General features: G+C 42.5%; 2 protein-coding genes across 4 annotated transcripts in view; one reads left to right on the top strand and one right to left on the bottom strand.

Moving 5' to 3' along the window:
• cdk17 (cyclin dependent kinase 17) overlaps window positions 1-2535 on the top strand; it is a 52043-nt gene extending 49508 nt beyond the window's left edge. For both annotated transcript variants that reach the window (XM_069670839.1, XM_069670838.1), the window contains one exon: window positions 1309-2535. In XM_069670839.1, the coding sequence (XP_069526940.1) occupies window positions 1309-1349 (41 nt within the window). In that variant the 3' untranslated portion in view covers window positions 1350-2535. The remainder of the gene's footprint in view (window positions 1-1308) is intronic.
• Window positions 2536-4765: 2230 nt separating this feature from the next.
• elk3 (ETS transcription factor ELK3) lies at window positions 4766-17320 on the bottom strand. 2 transcript variants are annotated; one of them, XM_069670907.1, is made up of 5 exons: window positions 17059-17320; window positions 12560-12786; window positions 11641-12366; window positions 10231-10353; window positions 4766-7104 (listed from the first exon to the last, which is right to left on the bottom strand). In XM_069670907.1, exons 2-5 carry the CDS (start codon window positions 12764-12766, stop codon window positions 7009-7011), a joined length of 1152 nt encoding a protein of 383 aa, XP_069527008.1. In that variant the 5' UTR covers window positions 12767-12786; window positions 17059-17320; the 3' UTR covers window positions 4766-7008. The 2 variants fall into 2 exon arrangements, with proteins under 2 accessions (XP_069527008.1, XP_069527009.1); XM_069670908.1 differs by lacking the exons at window positions 4766-7104; window positions 10231-10353 and adding an exon at window positions 10362-10689.
• Between the last annotated feature and the right edge of the window lie 81 nt (window positions 17321-17401).

Raw genomic sequence — 17401 nt, 5'->3', positions numbered from 1 at the left:
TAATATGACCATCGGCTGAGAAGCTTCTCAGCGATTGTCTGATTTGACTATGATTGTTAAAGGGCAGATATATCAGATATATATCCTGACTTTTAGTGCCTAGTAAGGATAAATCTTCAAAGAACACCTGTCCTACATTTCCCATACTGCATCTGGAATAGCTCTCTCATTAGACACGTAAAGTGGTAAATGGACTGTACTTACATCTGCAAAAGTTCTCATTCATCCAGGTCTTGGTATTTCTAAGCTTAATCCAAAAGGCAAGCTCTTGAAGACGTTTCACCTCTCATCCGAAAGGCTTCTTCAGTTCTTAAAGGTTCTTTTACTCCAGTTGCCTTTTGGATTAAGCTTAGAAAGACTGTACTTATAGAGCGCTTTTCTTGTCATGCGACCACACAAAGAACTTTAACCTACATGTCACATTCACCCATTCACACTGATGGCAGAGGCTGCTACATAAAGTGCCCAACTGTCAATCAGTCACACACCGTTGGCTATGCCACCGGAAGAGATTTGGGGTTCAGTGTCTTGCCCAAGGACACTTCGACATGTAGACTGAGGGTGCTGGGGATCGAACCACCAACCTTTTGATTGAGAAACGACTGACTCTACCACTGAGCAACAGCCGCCCGGTCACGTGCCTTTTGCTTCCGCAATGCCGCAACGCAATGTAAAACACACACTGGACCGGCTTTATGCCGGCGTTGCTTGGTTCAGTGTAAAATGACAAAGCCGGCGTAACAGCGGAGCTTTGGTACGGCACTGTGGCAGAATCGCAATTAAAAAAGGGCTATTAATAGCAAGCTATGCACTGCCAATTTGTACGGAAAATCCCAGAAATGACTGCAGCACCTTTTGAATCTAAACTGATTTGATGTGTGTGCTTATCATAACACTCTTTAAGAGCTCCATGGTAGAGGCCGTTATTTTCTGCTTTTATTACTTGGCATGGTAAACTTGAAATAAGTGACGAACAAGAACAGGTTGGAAGTTATAATTAAAGTCTCCAGTAAGATCACATCAGGCAGTGTCAAACTGCAGTTGTAGTTGCCACCTGATATAATGTATGTTACCAGGTTCTCTGTATATAGGTCTGTGTGCCTCTGTCTTTATGTGTTCTGTGTTATGTTTTGACCTGGCTGTGAGACAAAATTCACTTTGGGGGAAAAAAACTAAAGTGAGCATTATAGTTGCCTTTAAATATCAAAAAAGCAATGAGCTATTGGTAAAAGCTAGGTGTATCACATTTAATGTAAAACAAAGGCATTATGGGTATTGTATTTTTAGAGTCTTTTCTTTTTCTTCCAGGTAACGGCAAGATCAACAGGCGGCAGAGCATGCTCTTCTAGTGTCTGATGAAGAGGATGGTCAACTGCCCAACTCAAAATCACTTCCCACCAACCTCTCGCATGAGCCCACCTGCCCCCCACCCCCACCCCCTACCTGCACACACACACATCAGCACACACACACACCCCTCTGAGCGTGTGACTCTGGGTTGAATCTGTAAGGAGACTGTGTTTATTTATTGGGGGTTGGGATGAGGTTGAATTTTTTGCTGCTAAACTACTACTGTCTGTATTTAACACACTGTGTGTGTGCGTGTGCATGTGTGTGTGTGTGTCCATGATGTGAACTCAAGACGCCATGCACAGTTGAGCAGTCAGTAAGGTTACTATTGTTTTTCTGCTGACGATTCTCCGGCTTCATTCGAGTTTAGAATTCCACTGATGTTAATGTCGACGCTGTGATCCAAGTTGTTGTTCTTGTTGTCGTACTTGGAGACCGAACGCTTCAGTTTATTCAGATTTTTTTTTTATAAATATGTAAATCTATATATATTTGGAGTTTATGTTTTGTTTTTCTTCGAGCTTCCGTGACTGAACTCTACAACATTTCCAGGTTTTGAAAGACCGGGTCGGATAGATGGTCTCGTTTGGTGGAAAAAACGGTTTCTCTGGATTCCTCATTTTTCTGAAACATTTCAGTCGGACTCTCTTCTGGAGGCTCTGCGGCCCTGAGAGGGTTTACACTGATGGTGAAAAGGCAGGAGTGTGAGTGGATTGTGGTAACAGTTTTTGGGCTGTGAGTAAAAGAAGCACACAGAGTCAAACTGGGAGAACATGAAACCAACTTCCAGTTCTTTTGTCCTGGCTCAGCAACAGAGCCAACAGAGAGGACAAGGGGGGAAGAAAACTGTCGGGAAGAAGAGCCAAAAGCATGGATGAATACCGGAGCTTAACAGGAAGTCATGTGACGTCCCACAGGAAGCCAGCAGGCCTTCCCTGAAACCCCTCAGAACTGCAAGGACTTTAAAAAAAATAAATTAATGCAAGCTACACTTTGTCGCTCTGTGTGCATTTGGAGATCTCACTGCAGTAACTCTTTGTTTTTAACCTGCACTTCAGTGTGTTTTTTTGGAATCAGGGAGCCGGACCTCAACACGGCCCAGTTTACCCAACAGTATTAAGATGTGTTCTCTGTGTCTGTGACCTTTGACCTCTCCTTGTGAAATAACAGAGTCAATGTGGCATGTTTTTCGGAGGGGGGGGAGGGGCTGGGATAGAGGTGGGCGGGGTGGGGTTTTCAAAAGCAAAATGGTTGTTTTTCACTTTTCGTCGGACCACAGCGTTTGTACACAGGAAGAGAAAAAAAAAGATTTCAAATTGAAATTTTCGATTTAACTGCCCGCTGTGTCGTTTGCAACTGACGGTGATGTTACAGATGAAGCCGGTTGAGAAGTCTTACTTCTGTAAACTGCATGTTTACTGCAGCAAATGGAAGATCTTTCATGTTTGATTTACAGAATTTAGAAATGTCCAGTGATGTGCTATGCATTCCTGACTTTATTCAGTTGCAGTGAGTATTTGTCTTATTCCTGTGGACCAACGTAGGTGTAGTCACTTCCTGTCCAGATATTCCTGTCAGCTGTGTGATAGCAAAAAGTGTTTTACATAGTTTAAAGGAATAATTGGACATTTTGGAAAACAAGCTTATTCGCTCTCTTGTAAAAATTGGATTAGAAGAAGATGGTACCAATCAGATGCAATGCAGTAAATATGTAGCTAGCTTAAGGATGTTGATAGCTTAGCTTAGCACAAAGGCTTTAATTGGTGTAAAAGCTAGCATAGCTGTGGCCAAAATATTACATATCTGCCTCCCAACACCTCTCAAACTCACAAATTACCACGTAATATATTTTTTGTTTTATTCTTACAGAATTTAAACGTAAAAGTGAGAAGTTGTGGTTTCTTCGGAGGGACATTCAGGACTAGGGGTGGGAATTGCAAGGAAACTCCCGATGCGATATGTGGCCCACGATAACAGTAATATCACGATACAATGATACTGCGATAATTGATATATTGCAAGATATTGAGATATCAATATTTTGTCCCACCCCTATTCAGGACTATTTCTTGGTTGGGTGCAGTAACTTTATGGAGTCTTGTAGACACTGTGGGGTTTCTAAGCCTGAACAGTCCTGAACTCAGGCTGGCTTTTAGATAGAGAGTTACTTTAAGATAGAACCAGGTTAGCTTCCACCTGATTCTAGTTTTCATTTCATTGTTTACTGAACAGATATTAGTGTTATTGATCTTCTATTCTCACTTTTGGCAAGAAAGGGATTCATCTTGTTTTAGAGTCAGAGCACCGGAGAGAAGAACGTGATGGAAAAGGCAGAAATAGCATTTTCTACACTCGCAGTAGCAAAAAAAAATGAGTGCAGTGCATACGCTTCTGCACTGAATAACACCAGGAATGCATTGAACACCAAAGATTGAACTTTTAAGAGTGTGACTTGATAAATGAGAAGATCTGAAGGGAATGCTCATCTCATTGCAGCTCATTTAGTCAACATGAACATTTCACATTCATCATCTGCTGAAATTTAAAGGATTTGAGCAACACTAGAGTTCTTTGTTCCAACATACTGATCAGGTAGAACTTGCTAGGAAAGTGCTGGAAGCACTACTAATGCTTAAACTTTGATGTAATAAACATTGACTTTAACACAGTTTGAAGCTATTGTGTAATAATCCTGTTAACATACTGTATTTCAGAAGTTAAAAACCTTTCGTGTATGTACAACAGCATGTTAAATTAAAGTCCAACACAAACTGTTAACACAGAACACATGGGAGATCTTGTTAATGGTTTGCATTTCCAATAAGTGGAAAATGATGTTCACAGGGAAAAAGTCATTATATTAGTGGAAAACTTCCTGTGTGACATCGACTAATTGCCCTTTGATTTCTCCTTAGGTAGCTTTAAATGGAGGAAGCCTGTTTCTCCTTGTATTTCACAGTGATCTGTATCTGCAGGCTTTGTTGCCACAAGAAAAAGTTATAACTTTAAACATAAGGACAGGGATTATTCCATTCTAAACTTCAAACTGTGTTTCTGCAAATAGTCTTTTTTTGACATGAGCAGCAGTGACATGCATGACAGGAGATTTCTACAACGGCTTAATATTTATCATTGTAAAACTGTAAAACTTTTTCAAATGTATGAATGACCTGAATCTATGTGAACATGTCTGAACGCGTGTATGTGTGCGTGCGCCTGATGCATGGAAGGCCTGCTGTGTTGTGAATTCGACCTCTCTGAAACACTGAGCTGCCGGTCAACAGTTGGTGTGTGACTCTTTTTACTGGAACTATTTATTTCTCATAACCATGGAAAGTAAATTTAATCTGTTTCATAAACCGCCTGTGCAGCAGTCATTCTTCGAATGGTGAAAGAGTGAACACAGTCATTCAGAAAAGTAATTTTATTCCAAAAACAATTCTCTCAACAAACCAGCAAAACACAAGCAAATCACTGAGAATATATTTCCATTAATTTCTCTATAAAAATAACCAGGAGCCATTTTACAAAACAAAACTTTTGTGCAATTTTGACCTGGACTGTCTTTTAAACACGGTTTAAAGCAAAACACATTTACACAAGTCTTACACTATTATAGGCACCGCTGGTATACGCCTTAAAAGTACAGTGCATTTTTTTTTTTAAAAAGCATGAAATTATACAGAGATAATAAAAAAAGTTCACAGCGTCGAGTCAAAGCAATAATTGAACACGTCCACAGCATTTTGGCGCGCTGGCTAGCAGGTGCTCTGCTAGGAGTCAATGTCATGTCGAACTGTAACGGGGCCACACCTTCGCTTAAACAGTGCAGATCTGGGAAAAGGATATCAAGTTTATGGGTTTAATGGTGATAAATGAGCCATGACCATTGGTTGAATACTGTGATACCTCAAATCATTCACATTTTGGGTATTCAGTCTATTTAATGGAAGTGTTAGCACAGGGGGAAAAAATACAATCATTGCTACTTGCTATCTGTCAGAGTAAGTTACTGTCCTGTGAAGCCTTTTTGTTACACAGTTGTGGTCTCATTATACGTGTTAGCTTGAGCAGGATGCTCTTTAGCAGTCACATTATTAGTTCCCTCTTTCTTTTGGCTGGCTGGTAGTGGGTGTGGTTTGCTGGGTGGCAGCGTCCAGTGAGAAGTTTGGCGCTGAACCACCAACACCAAAGCACCTTATGTGTTTTTAGCCTTGATAACGATAAGGACTAGAAGCCTACTATCTCCAGTTTATTTCTTTTGGACCAACCACAGATAATAAACCTTGAACAAGAAACGTCTACTGACGCCACCTGAGCTAGCCGCTGACCGGAGGTAATCCCCACACCACCCACTGCCAGCCAGCCTATTCTCTTCTACTGTATATGATCGAACATGATTACAGGATTGAGTCAAACTCCAAGTCATTCTTGTAACATGATCAAATTAAAGGGATATTTCTTTGACATTTTAGGAATTCTTGCCTAAATGGATAAGAAGATTGATACCACATTCATGTCAGTTGAATACATAGATGCAGCCAGCAGCTAGCTAGCTTAGCATAAAGAGTGGAAACAGTTAGCATAAACACGTTATGCTGTGTGATTGTTATATTAATACAAAAATAAAAGTTAAAAATGACACGTTTTAGTGTTACAGATGTAAAAGTAAATGATCAGGAACAGCTACTTCTGCGAGTCATTTTGTCACCAAGAATTACACACATAATGTGTTAAATATTTGAGCTTTTAGATGCTATTAGTTTGAATTTGTCACCTTGGGCGGAGCAAAGCAACCTGTTGCCTTGTATTCCAGTCTTAATGCTAAAATAAGCTAGCAGTCTCCTGTATAAGCAAACAGACATGGGTGTGGTAGTAATAGTCTCACTTAATGCTAACTTTAGGTTGAAAAGAAAGCAAGTGTATTTCTTTAGATTGATTGGCACAATGAATGCTTACTAACTCGAAGAAGCTGTACTTGAGTATTTTAATTGTCTTTTTGTCGCATAATTGCTGACAAGGATTTCCCCAGATCTCCACTGTTTGAGTCGGTGGTGTGAATATTGAGTAGATAGAAGTCTGTATCACTGATGGTGTAAATCAGGTGGAATGAGATGAGATAAAAAATGAGATGAGATACATGAGGTCTTCGCATGAGAAAAAATTTAGAGGCTTTTACTTCCTAAATGGGGAAAGCATCAAACACAAAAAGTACATGAGTTTAACTTAAGTAAACACACAACGAAATGTCTTCAGCAAATACTCCTCTCAGAGAGCAAATCTTCAGAGTGAAGCTCCTGTTTCGTCATTTAATAAATGCAAAGAAACGGGGTTCAGAAGTGCAGTCTGACTCATAAGAAATCCAACTCCAGGGGCGCTGGTGTAGCTCAGTTGGTAGAGCAGGCGCCCCATATACAGAGGCTACAGTCCTCGACGCAGCGGCTGCAGGTTCGACTCCTGCCCTCTGACCTTTGCTGCATGTCATTCCCCACTTTCCTGTCTATCTTCAGCTGTCCTATCTAATAAAGGCAAAATGGCCAAAAAACAATCTTTAAAAAAGAATTCCAATTCTTGTTAGACATCATAGTTTAAGGCTGATTGGCTTGGTCCTTATCTGTGCTGCTGTGGCACAGATTACTGTTGGAGCTTCAGCTGGCATCAGGATTGGTGGGAATTGGAGGAGAGCAGCAGAGGAGAGGGAGCGTCCATGCTGGGTAAAGGCATAGGGATGGGTCCATTCAGCAGCGAGGGGAACTGTGGGGGGAGAGGAAAACACAGAACATATTTGTTTATTTGGAGCTCTTGTAGTTCATTGGCTAATATTCCATGATTAAACATTAAACATTTTAGCTGTAATACAAAAAACATTCTAGCACGTATTGTTGACACCATAGAAGAGATGGACGACATGACAGCTCCGTTAAAGTGAAGCCAAAACATTGTGAGCGCCCCCTGCTGACTGGCTGCAGTATAGGCCATAAAGCCTGCCTCCTGTCTGTTATGAGGTGGGACATGAGTCAAACAAGAAAATCAATATACATGCCAAAACGTTTTTCTTAAACATGCTTTCTGACATTATAGTTATTATCAGGCTGATTTATGTCCAAGTTTACTTTTAATTAGTTATTTGATGCTGTAAAAAGGATGATTGACAGCTCTGTTGACAAATACAGCTCCTGCAGTCGATCTGTTCCGGATTAGCAGAGTGGAGGAGGAACAGCGAGAGTACTGTCATTGAAGTTTACATATGTGTGAACGTCTGCTTCAGACCAACAAAAGAAGCTGTTCTGCTGTTAAATACGCTGACGTGTGGGTTCTTCTTTTAAGAGTGTGTTTTGGTTAGCGGAAGTAGCTACAGCGGCTCCACCCGCCGATCTCTACTGCGCCAAACGATGTTACCAGCAGCCAAGATGTCAGCTGTTATTTTGGCTTCAATTTTGTACAATGAGAGCAGATGGAGAAGCATCGTCCATCTATAATACACAGTCATTGGTTGACACATGTACAGTATGCTATACATACACCCATTTAACCTATACACTGGCACATATAATGTTATGTGCGTTCATATACAGTACACATTCTTTTACATGTGTTCACACACACACACTCTACAGTACCCACTAATTACTTCATCTTGCAATCATCAATCCACATGCTGTTTTGCTTATATTACAATCTGGGGACTTAAACCTGGTAAAGCACAAAAGTTGCGGGGACCGACCAACATTGTGGGGACCGCAACGCTGGTCGTTAAATCTTGCCAGATTATTTTAGAGTTGTGTTTTTTTATTTGGGTTGACACCGACGGGAGGTTCCCTGACCAACCAGCCCTCTCCCTTTCCCCCTAGCCAACAGGAAGTTTCCCCCTCTTCATGTCCACACCAGAAAGGAAACATCTGTAGCTTATTTTGAAACCCTGGCACACGGTGAATCACACTAACACACATAGAACTGTGTGAAACTGTTGAGGTAAATCTGCTTGTGAAATAACTAAAAACCCTGAAGTTATTAGGGAGGAATTTACAGTAAATCTAGAATTTATATGCAAACCGAGATTTTGTGTCTGTCACCACCACGACTAAACCAGTGTTTTCTCTGAAAGGCATGAAATTAAAATGGTCTGCTTGACCTTTATATGCATAACTGTCAGACATGAGACCTTTAGAGCTCACTATGGAACCCATTTCATGAATAATCCATAAAAAATGTTTTCTAGCATCAGACAGTCAAAGCTTGAACTGGTTGTATCTCTAAGTATTAAATGTGTCTGCATACAGTATATCCTGTGTGTATTGGTTTTCTTACATCTCTATACTTAGAAGACACAAGTCAGTTGATAAATATATGGTAGAAAGTTAGGGGTAATCTACGAAGCTGAAGACGTGTAAGATTTTAATGGCATCTAGCTGTGAGGCTTCAACCAACCAGCAACCGCTCCCCTCTACCCCCTTTCCAAGCATGAAGAATAACTGGTGTTGCAAAGGCCACTGTTTGGTTTGTGTGTTCTTGAATATGCCTTTTAATTTGAAAGTTTGTAAAAATGTGTTTTGAATTTAACCAAATTCCATCGCCTTGCTTTGAATTGGGGACGGGGTTGATCTTATCTAACAGGAAATACACTGAACAAAAACAAGGGGATGCTTTTAACAAAGTGTTTGTCATACAGTTCAACAGTTTCCAAAACTTCTTGTTAACATGAGACTTAGGGGGCGACAATCCAACAAATGTTGAGACACAATCATTGCCACTTTGCATAGCAATTGGCAAGGTGTTCAAAGGTAAGGAGAGACCTGTTTTTGCATTGTGCACATTGCTTTGTTGCATTGTACAAAAGTATCACCATGTAGTCCTTTGAGTAGATTTAAACTGTTTGTCCTCCTTTAGCAGAGGTTGAAGTAACGAATTACAAGCTTTTTTGAGTACTTTTTAATGTCAGTCATTTTACTTTAACTCAAGTATGTTGTGAATGAAGTAAAGTAATTCGCTACAATTGTACATCCATCCATTACTGAGTAAAATATTTATCTACAGATATTGCGAGCTAGAAAGAAAAACTGACTTGGACCAGACACCAATCAATCAAAAACAGGCCAATCAAATCAAAGTGTCATGCATCGCGACAAAACAGCCGGTGCCAGTTGATCTTTTACTGAGTCCGAAGCTACAACTACCTGGGCCCGATGCATAACGTGAGTGAACCATGAATGAGATAGAAGAGAGTTCGTGGGACGTTTTTGGGTTTAACCAGAAACAGCCGTCAGATCTCTTCAAAGCCGCCAGACTCCATTAACAAAAACATTGTTTATGGAGTCATTGCAGACATCGGATTTTAGCTTGCAGAACACGGGACTTGCTGGTCTACCGCTGCCTCGTTACGCGTTCGCACTCGTTAATTCGGAGCCAAACCAACCCTTTAAAACACCACACAATAACACAAAGAAACTATCCAATCGAGGCAGCGGTAGACCATCAGCAACTCCCGTGTTCTGCGAGGTAAAATGACTGTTTTTGTCAGTGGAGTCTGGTGGCTATGAAGAGAGCTATGTAACTGCTGTTTCTGGTTAAACAAAGGATCATTTTGACACCAAAACTAAAATATTTTATTTGCATAGGATGCATGTGTAAGGTAGCCTTGGCAAAATTTGTTTATCATAAAAAATCAGCGGGATGGGAAACTAACTTTTACTTTCAGTACTTTTTAGGTGAGCTGCTTTTTACTTTTACAATTTCAGTTACAACAGTTGATTTTACTTGAGTAGAATATTTCAGCTCTCTTTACACCTCTGTCCTTTAGTTATGTTTGAACAATATGAAGTCACTGAGGTGCCTCACATAAACAACACTCCCACATGTGTCTTTGTGTGTGGGTTGTCTTACCTGGAAGAGGGGGGCGTGGCTCTGGAGTTGGGCAGGGCTGAGGGGCCCCACTGGACTCAAGCCAGACCAGAAGTGGATATTGGAGAGTAGATGACTGGGAGTGAGCAGCAGACCAGATGGAGTCTACATCGACAAAACCCAAAATTAAATGTCAGAGGATAAATACACCGAGATGGAAATGATGCTGTTTATTCTGGCAATAAGTCCACAGAGCTGTTCATAGTCTGTGGCGAAGTTGTTGTATCACTCAGTCTCACCCAGAGCTCAAAGACAAGTCTGCCCTCTAGTGAACTCACGTCTACCAGACAGATTGACTTGGCAGACTAACTCCGAGCAGGTCAGGAAGCTCCACTCATACAGAATTCATGAGATGCATTTCCCTTTGTCTCGACTTTCTTCTTTCTCTCCATATTTAACTAAGGTCAGTGTTGTTTTCTCTCTGCTTCTGTCATGGACCAGCTGGGAAGCAAAGAGTTCAGGAATAACGTTTTTCGTCAGTGTGCTTGTGTTAACATCTCACTGAGTAGATAAGTACAACTACCGAGTTATTCTGTTTTAAAGATTCCTAAACTCTTTCCTCTCTTGTTTCCTGTCATCTCTCTGTTGTCACCATTGTATTAAAGGCTTAAAAGGAGCCAAGAAAACATATAAAATTGTGTTTCTCAGAGCAGGAAGCAGTCTCAAGCTCTTCCAACATGGAATACTACATTTTTGCATCTCATATTTCCTTTGTTTGACACCGAGATTAATCTTGCTAATCTAAAACATCTTTGAATGTTTTCGTTGGTCCTGACTGACCATAGAGATTGAGCACAAGGCATGATACCAGTTGAGGCCACCAAAGAGCAGCAAACTGAACAACTTCTTTGAGGAACTAAAACTGGAACCACATCTGCTTCAGGAAAAGCTCTGAAGGTTCCTGTGCTGGATAAGGGCCTGTGGATACTAACAACTCAGGTGTTCCTTGCGAAAAAAAGTATTCATATAAATGATTCAGGGATGAGTTACCGCTTAAGCATGCACTTCTATTTTCCATCAATTATGCTCTTTAAACTCAGCAGCCTATCATTGCTCATGCTGGATAAAAGCGGCGGCTGAATGCCTGACTGTAGTCAGACAGTCCTGGTTTGGTCAGTGTGTTGCTGCCAGTGAATCAGGAGCTTCAGAAACATATGGCTTCACTTATGAACCTCCTCCCTCCCTCCATCGCCTTTCCCTCTTTCCGCTCACCTCTTTCCATCTCCTCCTCTTCTACAAGCTTAACTTTCCTCATCCCCAAAACACATCGTCCTTCTCAGTCATTTACTTCCCCTCTTCTGACTCTTCCCCCCCTCACCTAACACCACCTGTATTTGCAGGAGACAGTTTGAGTACAATGGCTTAATACATGTGTTATTTGTCATGTTGTACCTGTGCAGTGAATAAGGCAGGGGTCATAGACCCTGAGGGCAGCGCTGGGCTGTTGAGAGCTATGGAGACGAGGTCACTTCCTGTCAGGAGGAGAGAGGAGGCGGAGATTTCCAAGCCTTTGGGTTTCCTAGATCTCAACGGTGAGTTACTGGTCAATCCCCTCCTCTCTGGCGTTGTGGTGCTCTGTGACCTCACTCTCTCCCTCTGACCAGATGACAGGTTAAGAGGTTGAACGCTGTGCTCAAGCTCATCAGTGTCTGTGCTCTGGCGCCGCCCCCTCCATAGAGTGTGGGCGGGGCTTTGCGGTGGGGAGGAGGAGCAGGAGGAAGAGCGGGCCTGCCGAAGCAATGGCCTGGAGGAATGGGAGGTCTCAGAAGCGGATGGGGGTGGGGTGGAAGGAAGGGAGGAGTGGCCTCGGTTGGTTATGAATCGGATGACAGAGGAGCTGTCGTCATGCCGATCAGATCTGGGCTCCATCTTGATTGCCCGATTTGGTTCTAAGGAGTGCTGCAGGGAGCCGACAGTGAAGGAGGAGTACAGGCCTGATTGAAGGTATTGGTTTCGCCCACTCCCGTCCTCCTCTTCAGTCTCAGGTTCTGAAGCCGCACCCCCACATTCCTCACTGTTGCGGCCTGACTCAACCACGGCAGGGTCCATCTTCAGGATCTCAGGGAACGACACAAACTTGTACACGAACTTCTGGCCAATCACCTTCTTGATGATGTTCTGCAGAGGAAATGAGACGGGATATCTTATGTTAAGCCCAATTTGGTCTCACAGAACTAAGTGAAATGACTTCTCAACAATGCATTACGTAGTGGTAGCACCGGATGTGTTAAAAGTATTTATAAAGACTTTTGGCCTCTTGAGATGTTGAAGGTGTAACAACCTACTTCAATAGTTTTGATATGTTGCTTACTTTGTCGTAGTAGTAGCGCAGAGCTCTGCTCAGCTTGTCATAGTTCATGTTCGTCTTGTTCTTACGCAGCCCCCACAGCTTGGCAACTTCCTCTGACTTGAGCAACTTGAACTCGCCGTCGCTGGACGTCCAGCAGATGAGATGTTTGTGGCTTTGGTCGATCAGCAGCTGCAGCAGGAACTGCCAGAGTGTGATGGAACTCTCCATGACGGGATGACACCAGAGACCTGCAGAGAGGAATCAAGACATTATAAAAAAAACAATCCTACAAACCATGCATTGTTTTGACTATCAAGAGGGCATTATTCTGGGATGGCTTTGAGGTAGAGTTGGTCGCTCTCCAATTGGAAGGTCGGCGATTTGATCCCCAGTTCCTCCTGTCTTCCCGTCAAAGAGTCCTTGGGCAAGAAACTGAACACCAAAATCCTCGCGGTGTGTGAAATGGTGAATGTGACATGTAGTGTAAGAGCACATTAAGTGGTCTGAAGACTAGAACGGCTCTATATTTTACCATTTACCATACAGGTGGTGTGACTGCTGGGAAACCCATCCATCCATTGATTTTCTTCCGCTTATCAAGGGCAGAGTCACGGTGGCAGCAGGCTTAGCAAGTTAGTCCAGCCTTCTCTCTCCCTAGCAATGTTTTCCAGCTCCTCAATGGTTACAAGGTGTTCCGAGGCTAGACGAGATGTATAACCCCTTCAGGGTTTCTGGGCCTAACCTGGGGCTTCCAATCAGTTGGATGTGCCACTAAAACGTCAAAAGGAAGTTGCCTAGGAGGCATCCTGATCAGATGCCCGAATGACCTTAGCTGGCTCCTTTCAATGCAAAGCAGCAGCTCTAACCCAAGATCCCTCCAGATGTTTGAGCTACTCACGCACTCTTATTTGGCCGCTTGTATCCATGATCTCATTCTTCTGATCACTACCCAAAGCTCATCACAACAGGTTAGGGATGGAACTCCGATTCACTGGTGAATCAAAAGCTTATTCTTCTGGCTGATGGGAAACGTTGTCCTAATTTGTAGGATGTTTGGTGGCTGCAGAGAACATTTTAACTTGATCATCACCATATTAACTATCACCTATAGCAAGCCATAAAATAATGGTTTATAAAGGGTATTGAATTGATATTTTTCTCTCATTCTTAGGCTGTGTAAGGAATCAGACGACACAAACGACATAAAAAGAGGGAGGAAAAGAAAGAAAGAATGACAATGCCATTACAAATTCCAACTCTCTGAAGCAAACTCCACTAAAAACCACAAGAATAGCAGTGCTGGCCGTGCCCACCGCCACCTCCCCTTCTCCGACTGGGACTTTCCTGCCCCCAAAACCGAACCCACAGCAACACAAACACCTGAACAACACCAAAGGCTTTACAGGACAGTTCAGTTTTCCACTTAGTTTCTGAACACTATGGTGTCGACTCACAGTCACAGACCATGGCTGCCAACTCAAGCAGGATGGTGTCAGTGGCAGGATGGTGTGGAGGAAGTCACAATAAATATTCAGGGTAGATTGTCCAAGTGACCTTACTTTACCTCCTTGGCCTATTTCAATTGTGGGAAGAGCAAGTTTTATGTAGAGATAAGTGACAAATCAGAAGACAAAAGCCGGCAAAACCAAGACGTAGCCTCTTGATTTCAAAAGTGAAGCCAATCTGGAAATACCTTAAACCTGAATTCTGTCTGATTTCCAACAGGGGGCGACTCCACTGGTTACAAAAAGTAGTCTTTGATTGTATCTAAGTCAAATCGAAAAAGGCATTACTTAACACTTGATTTATTGTGGCAGTCAAGATTGGGTCTCAATAGCAGGTTTGTGTTTTCTTCAATACAGCGTGGTGTTCATGGCCACGTCAAAGATCCCATCCAGTGAAAATCAAGTGTTTAACTTTGTAAACATCTCCATGTGCTGTTTTTCATGTGCTACAAGGGACAACATAAGCAGGCATCTCCATGGCTGGGCCTGTCTGCTTTTAAACTGCAGTGTGCCAAGGACAGGCTGAACAACAGATACAGATAGTTATAGATTGGCAGGTTTGAGACGTCACAAACCTAAGGAGCCAATCCTGTTAATGGACGGGGTGATGGTATGGCAACCACTTCGGCGATGCGCGAGCCAGCTGTAACCGCCATCGTAATTTTTGCAAACTCTCTTAAAGTTTCAACAAGTTGCTGCTAAACGATGGCAGAGACGTGTTTTGTTTTCCCGACGGAGGGCGGCGGTTGGGAATTTGCATAAGGGGCAGGGGATATGCAGATTAGGGATTTTTATTGAGGGAGGAGGAGGAGATGCCCTCGGAGGATTTTTACAAGGCAGTTTAACATTAATTAAATATTTTGCAGAAAAAACCTATCAGACACAATTTATTATTTCAAGCAGACATTTTATGTCTTAAAACATGACGAGTTTTTAAGGTTAAAATAGACATGAAAGCGGGGCATGTCTTAGGTTGTGCCTACCTGTGATTGACAAGCCAAGAAAACCAAGATGGCGGCAGCAAAAAATCCAGACTCAAGGCTTCAAAACAACAGTCCACAGACCAACTGGTGACGTCACAGTGGCTACATCCACTTTTCATATAATCTATAAGAGTCTATTGCTTGATCACCTTAACCGTACACCTTTCCTTTAATCAAGCCATCCGTATTCACATTTTAATTTCCTGGATTTTATAGTTGAATATGCATGACCTCACCTTTACTTACATACATCTGGTATCTCAAGGGTAGGACAAATATAAAGTTGTGTTTTTTAATGAAAATAAACTTTGCCTGGTAACGATTAAGATTTGTTTGAAGCGGTCGTTACACTTTTAAAAGTGTCACTGTATTTAATGTTCCACCTTTCAGTTTGCTGTCTCTGTAACAGAGAGAAGCGGAAGAGAGGGCTAGACGTTGGTTGATTTTCAGGGTGTTTCCATGGTGATAAAACAGGATGTGGTCAGTGACCTTCTGCCAAGACAAGCACGGGTCTAACCGACATATTTACCTGGAAACCACTGACTGTCTGTGAGCGTTTCCTCACTTTCCAATTCACGAGCAGGAAATACTAAACTACTTACTGCCTGATGGATAACAAGAAATACCTCATTACTACGAGATTTAATTTGCAGCCATGACAATGTGTCAGCAGAGACTTCCAGCTGCATCAGGGGGGATCCCCATGGCAACCTAATCTACCTCAATAAAGGAGAATCATTGGAGCCAGACACCGAGACCGGAGGTAACCGTTCCTCTACCTACCTTCATACTCAACCACTTTTTCAATATAAAAATACAGTATGAGTCGTCTTTCTGAACGGAAACCATCTAGCAGAGAGGGGAAAGTGTATGTGCTGCAAACAATGACCCATCACCAGGAACACACAAACAAACTCAAGTCCTCGCTTCCTTTTTCCTGCTTGGGTGTGTGTGTGTTAAGCGATGTACGAACTGTAGTGCTGTCTGTCTATCTAAACGAGGACTTCCTGTCATTCAGCTTCAGGGGCGTCTTTCCGGAGAAAGGCCTTCCCTCTCTGGGAGGTAGGACTTCCTGTCACTGGGAGCCACCAGAATCACAGAAGTTGTCCTCTGAAGAGCAACTTCTGCATCCACACACACACACGCACACGCACATTGAATGATTCACTAAAATATATAGAGAATGAATATTTGTCTGGATGACACTCTGCATTTGATCTGTGTTCACCCTGTGTTTTACTCTCACAAAGTGTGGACTGGAAACAAAAGCAAGAGGAAATTTTGATTTACTGAATTTCAAATTAAAAGCAGTCCGGCCCTCACTATTAAAGCTTAGAGAGACAATCTATGAAATCTCCCTCTTTAAATGTGAATCTACCAGATAGACACTCTAGTGAACTTGAGACACTTCATATGTCAATCCAACAGAAAAAAAACAAACCAAAAAGGTGAACATGACCATACATAGAATTTCTCTAGAATACTTATTTCATATTGTTGGAAATATGTGCTTGTGTATGGACGGGGAGATGGGTTCTGCTGGAACTCAAATGATTCTTTGTTTTGCACCAGTGACTCATTTTCAAGATGTTGTCTGCTGCCAGCTTCAATCCGGAAGCGCATGGCAATTAGTCTGCGAGGTCCAGACAAACCAGAAAGTCTACTACTGGATATTTAAAGGAGCCACGGCTAATTTTTTCCACATAAGCAGCCGGTACACTAACCTCTTTTCATAATGTTTTTTTTTTTCAAATGTATCCGGACAAAAACTGGGGCAACTTTACGCACAGTGTCAGTGCCGACGCGTAGAACGCATAAGACTTTAACACCTTTTACGCACAGCTTTAACGCTCCTTACGCGCTGGTTTAACACTTTACGCGCGTGGTTTTTCAAGTTGGCATGGTGTATCTGAACGTCCTCATGCTTCAGCAAATACAAAAAAAAGCAAACACAAATCAGCTTCTGTCTCTCTGTTATGCACGAATGCGTTTCGAAAGTTGAAAGTTAAAGGAAACGTAAACTTGCACCTACCCTGCTGTGGATGTCCGATGCTCCTCTGTCCGTCTGCCCTGCCTGATGTGTGTGTGTTTGTGTCTTAAAGCGGTGTGTGTGTGTGGTGTTGGGGCTCCATGCTGCTGCTGCTGCTGCTGTCTGAAAGCGGATCCGCAGCTTTTCTCTCTCCAGCCTCAGAGCAGGAAGTCGGGACGCTCAGACGGAGAACCGGCGCACTTCCTTTGGCGCAGTATTCCCGTCTGTGTAAACACACACACACACACACACACACACACACACACACACACACACACACACACACACGCAAAATCTCTATTTCCCATAAACACACCCCCTCCCTTCAACCACTCTCTCTCACGCG

The sequence above is a fragment of the Semicossyphus pulcher genome, unplaced genomic scaffold (genome assembly GCF_022749685.1).
Source record: "Semicossyphus pulcher isolate SPU_LCO1_2020_fin unplaced genomic scaffold, fSemPul1.0.p SCAF_20, whole genome shotgun sequence".
Taxonomy (NCBI): domain Eukaryota; kingdom Metazoa; phylum Chordata; class Actinopteri; order Labriformes; family Labridae; genus Semicossyphus; species Semicossyphus pulcher.
Note: the sequence above shows the minus strand (reverse complement) of the source record. Positions and strands in the feature narration are given on the sequence as shown.